This window comes from Opisthorchis viverrini (genome assembly GCF_000715545.1).
Source record: "Opisthorchis viverrini unplaced genomic scaffold opera_v5_4, whole genome shotgun sequence".
NCBI classification, from domain to species: domain Eukaryota; kingdom Metazoa; phylum Platyhelminthes; class Trematoda; order Opisthorchiida; family Opisthorchiidae; genus Opisthorchis; species Opisthorchis viverrini.
Window position 1 is genome coordinate 831379 of NW_008751660.1, and position 5973 is coordinate 837351.

The 5973-nt window shown below is 44.2% G+C and overlaps 1 protein-coding gene across 1 annotated transcript; it reads left to right on the top strand.

The window, feature by feature from the left end:
• Positions 1-733: 733 nt before the first annotated feature.
• T265_00415 (hypothetical protein) lies at positions 734-5696 on the top strand (the record flags this gene model as incomplete). The annotated part of the gene is made up of 4 exons (XM_009164188.1): positions 734-761; positions 4865-5026; positions 5072-5184; positions 5553-5696. The coding sequence occupies 4 exons, from the start codon at positions 734-736 to the stop codon at positions 5694-5696; spliced, it is 447 nt and encodes a 148-aa protein (XP_009162452.1).
• Positions 5697-5973: the final 277 nt, after the last annotated feature.

Genomic DNA, 5973 nt, shown 5'->3' on the forward strand with positions numbered 1-5973 from the left:
CTGCATGGCACATTAGGCCAGGGGTAAACTACAAACCACAGGGTATGAAAAGCCAATTGACATTGAGGCGATTTTGAACTGCTTGTCTGCCCACCCGAAGTCGGTATTCGCTAGTATTGCCCCATCAATCTTTAGCGGAGTAATAGCCGCGTGCACAGAAGTTGACCGGACAGCAGCCTAGATTGAAGTGGGCAGCAAACTTCTGAGCAGCAGATATTCAGCTAGTTTGAGTAAGCGTCAATTACGAAGGTTATTGCAACCCATCACAAAACCCGACAGGGAACTGCTGATTTTCCATATAAACCAGGGACATCCGAAGCTACTCGAAGGGTTCTAAACACGGCTAGCACAAGAGTAGCTTTTCAGGAGGGAAAATGGTGTGACTGAAGGATTGCCTCTCGGCAAACAGAACCAGGGATTGTGTCTGGAAAGTTAAATGCAACAACTGCACTGATGTCTATTTAGGGCAGACGGCCGGAAAACCTCATACCAGTAGCGGACAACACAAGAGAAAAATAAATAGGCCGCTGACAAGCGCAGATGAATGTCGTGCGTCACTATATGACTCAGTAACGATGGGTCATGCATTAGATGAGGGACGCAAAATAGATTCAGAAAATGTTGATGTTTTGAGGCGGGGACCACGTTCACGCCATAGAGACTGATCAGTAAGGCAGTGACAATTGCCAACCGTCCCCGTGTAAATAGGATAGAAGGCGTAGAACTAACCAGTATGTGGGAATCAGTCGAGCTGACACGTGGTGGTTAACACAAACAGGAGTCATCAGCATAAGTAACCCAGATCTCAACCAGATCAACCTAGATAGACCAAACTGACCAAAACTCACTCACAATCTTGCTCATCCCAGTGAAAAGTTAGCAGCACTTACAAACCCACGAAGATCCACAAAATTTACCATGACGAATGACCGACTGAAGCATTCTGAACCGGAAGATTAAGAAAGCAAACCTGATCGAACTGATTTGAACTCCGCCCAACCCATCAAACACAAGATTTAGGTAACCATACTGACCGACAAGACCTTTTAAGTGAAATTCGTCACTGATCTAGTGTGCTAGTCGCAAAAGTTTTGCTGGTTAGTTCTCTATCTGCCTTAAAACATGGCCAACTTTTTAACCTTCTCACTTGGTCTGACGTAAATTGTGTCGAAAACGAAAAGTTGTCAGTTGTAAAACTACCGATTATTTAACAAGCCCTTCTGAAACGATGCCTTCTCAATCGGTTCTAAACTGTTCCAGTTGAATGATTAAACTGATTTCGGGATGAAGATTTGCCGAGATTTTAGAGAAAATGAGCTGGATTGAGCACTACATCAAAGAGGAAATTGATTTTCTCGGAAGAAGTTGAGGCTCCACAAGAAACGCAGCCCTCTCGGGGAAAGAACCAAATATCTGACTCATCCTGCTTAACGGTAGTTCCGGAAGACACAACGAGATGAAGAATAGTGTATAGCGAGTAGACGAGCCCAGCGGGGCAGCTGGCATGATGATGTAGAAATTGTAACGGATACCTAAAAATGTATTGGAGGTTGGTTTAGCTTTCTCGTCATCGTCCGGATCACGGAGAATGTCACTGCGTTGATGTTCATCCAGTTGGAAATCCGATCAGAATTATTTGCATTGAGGTCGCTGAAGATGTGGAATTCAGCGGCAGAGTCCGACTGTAAGATGACCCCGGGACAGCCGTGAAAAATTACTGCCTTAGGCAACATAATATTCGTAGGCTGAAGGTGAGCCACACAAGCTTGACCCAAGGCCTTCGTGTTTCAAAGGAAACCAGGTAGGAAGATAAACTGAGGAATAATTGTGGACATAATCTTTACCTTTTGGACGGAAGCAACAACAAGCATGAAGTCGCAGGTGACTGGTTCCAGCTTGTCTTGATGCACGGCTGATATCTCCGTAATGTCGAAAAGTTCCAGCAAAAAAGCGCGTATAAACCAGTCCTATTTCGTACAGATCTGAATCAATCAGCTTAAGCTACAATATTCGTACCTTCAGGCTATCAATGGCCCACTGAACAGGTGTGGTTGGCTTAAATTGATGATAACATGAACTAGACGCTCTCTAAAGGCGAAAGCTAAGCTATGTCCGGAAAAATTTCGTTTCTGTAAACAAAGTTGAATGCTACCACGATACGGAATATATACACAGGCCTGTGTATTTCAAAGAAGATCTTTCCTGATCTCTACGTTAATAAGTACGTATGTACTAAAAGTGTTTTGAACCGATGATAAAAATAGCACACCTGAGTGAGTATCTGTACTACTTTTCAAAATAAGGTCACCCAATCAGGTGGTTCAAATTTTTTCACCTGTTATCAGTTTGTACTTACTTACCTGCCTAGATAGAATAAACTTCACCTCAGATGTGCGATGTGAACAACATGATCGTACATGAAGAATGGTGTCTGGCTGACTAAAACGATTGATTATCTAGGGGTGTTGTACTGTTACGCGTTGTATTTTTGCTGAAAAAATGGTACCAGGGTCCAAAATGGCTCACTGGTGGATGACTGGAAATGGGCCTCAATCCTGTGTAATTGCAGGCAGTCCGGAGTTCAGATCGATGATGTAACTTTGAAAGAACTGGATATTACATCAAGCGACAGCGCACCTCAGAGCTTAAAAAGTCTCTATGCGGGGAGTGACAATTGTACGTGACAGATTAGAGTACTGCAAACTGTCCGTCTGACACTAGCTGTAGCCTAAGTGGAACTTACTCACCTTCGAAACCAATGGATATTCATTTGACAGAGTTGTTAGTGTTATAAGGAACAATTTCAATCCAAATACTGTGTTTTGAGTAAATAGTAGGCCATTCAGTTAACACGCGTAACTTTCCTAAGGGTTCGCGCAGTTAAAACGAGAATTAAAACGCCCGATTGAAACTTCTTCCCATTATAAGTTATAATGTGCTCAACCTTCGGAGTAATTTTTGTTTCAGACTGCCTTATCCATGCTCCAGTAGGAGAATGTTGCAATTTGAAGGGAACTTACCTGCTGTACTGGCGCTAGTTGGGTTCTTCTGGAAAAAGGAGATCCCTTCCTGATATGAATCAACCGACTTGCAACAAACAAACAAACAACCACTGGGTAAACTGGGTTAATTTTTAAAGGGATCTTCCGTGCTTGTTTGGGTATCAGCGACTTCCGTCCTGCTACACGGAGGATAACTCATGGTGTAGCAGCGGTAGATCGTTAACCGAAAGTTATCAAACATCGGGATTTAAAATTGTAGTTCAGTACAATGATCGACTGGACATCCAAAATACTAGATTAGCTGAAACCAGCCTGGTTTGTATATGCTTCGTTATGTTTTACGCTTTTGAATCACCACCAGCAGGTGATAGTCAAACAGATAATCTAGCAGACCAAGCGACTGTTTGGGGATAATTAGCTCTCAAGACAAAACCTGAGTTCATGCTGGAAATCCTGTCAAGAAATGAATGCATTCTGGTTTTGCTCTTTTTAAAAAAATCAGTAAATGATGTCAACTGCTAAATGCGAAAGTGACGAAACTTAGCAGTCCTTCATGGTCATCCGAAAAGGCAAGACTATCAAACCACATGCGGTAACAAAGCACGATGTGAAGGTCGCTACCATTCATGGGAAAGGCTCTCTCGAGAAAACGAAGTGTTCTTGAAGTTACGCCATATTTCTTGCGCAAGCTTTCCAGTATGAATAGCACGCCCAAGATGCACCCTGAAAAACGTCAGAACCTCTTGCAGCTAACAGAATCACCACCTGAGTAATTCATCCTCCCCATTCTACTGGTATTTCCGTACATCAAATTTCAGTGTCGTGTATTTTGATTCAAAAGCCCACCTTTGAGAAAATATTTTTGAGCACCTATTTCATTAAGCGTACTGACTTCAACGTCAATATGTTAGTCATTCCTGCAACAGGGACCAGGTCAGAATAATGGCACACTTTTATCAAAACCTTTTCCCAGTTCAAGTGATACTCTGTCGAGAAGAGTGACTGCCAGGAAAGCTGTTTATGACAATCGAGGGATCGATTTACATATGAATGGAATCCCTACCCATATAACACTAGTTAGCTCAGCGTGTACAGTATGCATCTACCGTCCTTTGGGTGTAATGCATCTATCGGGCGTTAGACTTGTCTTTGGGTCCTGCTGCTCATTGCAACACCAGGCTTCGGTTGATGCATGTATTCTCGACTGCTCCAGACATTAGGCATTTGCACAACTCCATGGCTGGATCGTGTATCTTTGCGGCAAGACCTCTGAAGCAAGGTAGACCGGTTTGTCTGAAACCAATGGCTTTCGCCTGCTCTCTTGTACAGGCTACTTCGTGTGACTTCGACCTTGCCAAATTCACCGCTTCTCCGAATTCTTTTTGAGAGTAATGTCAGGCTCTCGCCATGGACTGATAGTTTTCCCGATCCCTGGTTCAGTTTGAAGCTCGTGCCCTTTCCGCTCAACACCATAAATGCACCCATTTTGTGCGAAAGTGTTTTGTCCCTTGGCCGGCGACTACAGGTCCGTTATGGTTTTTGGTCTGTCTCAAAATGTCGGCTTTGCACACCATTCGGTCTTCAGACGCATCGTCTCGTCTCCTGATTGGTTTGTGTTTTCTGTGTAATCACTCTGGTTTGGATTTCCAACTGCTTCTCTGGTGTTGCGAAAAATGCTTGACTGTTCCGGTTTCCGTGGCTATGTCAAGTGGTGTTCTCGCCTGGTGCTTGTAAGCCAAATGAAGCGGGGGTTTGGAGTTCTTTTTATCCAATGACTGAACAGTGTGTGTGGGATAAATTCTCATCCCATTTGGAAATGTGACAACGCACCCAAATTTTCTGCGTGTGGCTAAATTTCGTAGTACATCCTTGGCTCTCCCGTGATGCGCGTTCCCAAATGCTGACGATAAAATTTAAAAAAAATCATCCAGCTGTAGCACCCTTTCGGTGCCTAGCTGCCATGCCACACGAAGGAGGCACGAGGACTGGGATACTGCCAGGTCGCCCAAGCCTAGACAGAGGAAGTTGAGAGGCGGAAGTCGGATTCGAACCACAGACCTTCCGGTCAGTAAATTCGCTCTCTAACCACTTGGGCCATCTCACCCCTGCTGACGAAGCTTTTGAGGTATCTGGATTCCATAAACGAACCCTGGATAGTACTCACTTTCTCGCATACTTTAAGGTGCACAGGGACGTTTTGTTTCGGTGTTTTAGCACTAAGCAATTTTCATGACAGCCTCGACCCGTCAAGCTAAACGAATCCCACGACCACAGCGAATAGTATCCCTTCTTGCGAAATATATTCATTGGCAAACAAATTTGATTTTGCGAGAGACTCACCTGCAACTCAGCTGAATCTTTCGTTAATGATGTTTTTAAGCCTTTATTTGCAATGGACCGGATATAACCACTCCCTGTAATTGTGCCGGACAATCAGCTGCAATCGATCACTACCGATAAAACCGCTTTCAGATTTCTCGGGTGTTTTAATACTTATGTTATCTCAGCTGATTTGCCAATCTGTTGTATCTGACTGTTGACCTGCTCTAGTGCCTAGTGCCAGAAAAAAGACTGACAGAACGGAACACAACAGCTATATTCCGAACAAGTGAGTGCGAGAGCGTGAGAGCGTGTGAGTGCGAGAATACAACGGTCTCAAGCTATTTATTGGAGGGACACTTAGTCCGATGCTGACGCACGCAGTGTGGCTTTACTACGAGGCTATGACGCGCTGCATATTACGGGAGCATTGTCTGACCTTGATCAACGCTGACTCGCTCTGTCTTGGTTTGAAACAAGTCTGTGACGCGATGCCTATTGAAGGGGCGTTGTCTGTTTGGTCAGCATCTAGCGGAGCTGAGAGTCTCAGTAGACTTCGGGCATTCAGTAGTCACTTTCAGGAATCTGACCTTCCTGATAACTCGCTTTAGTAAAATTCGGTGCAATGATGGCTGAATCCACTTCTGTGCAG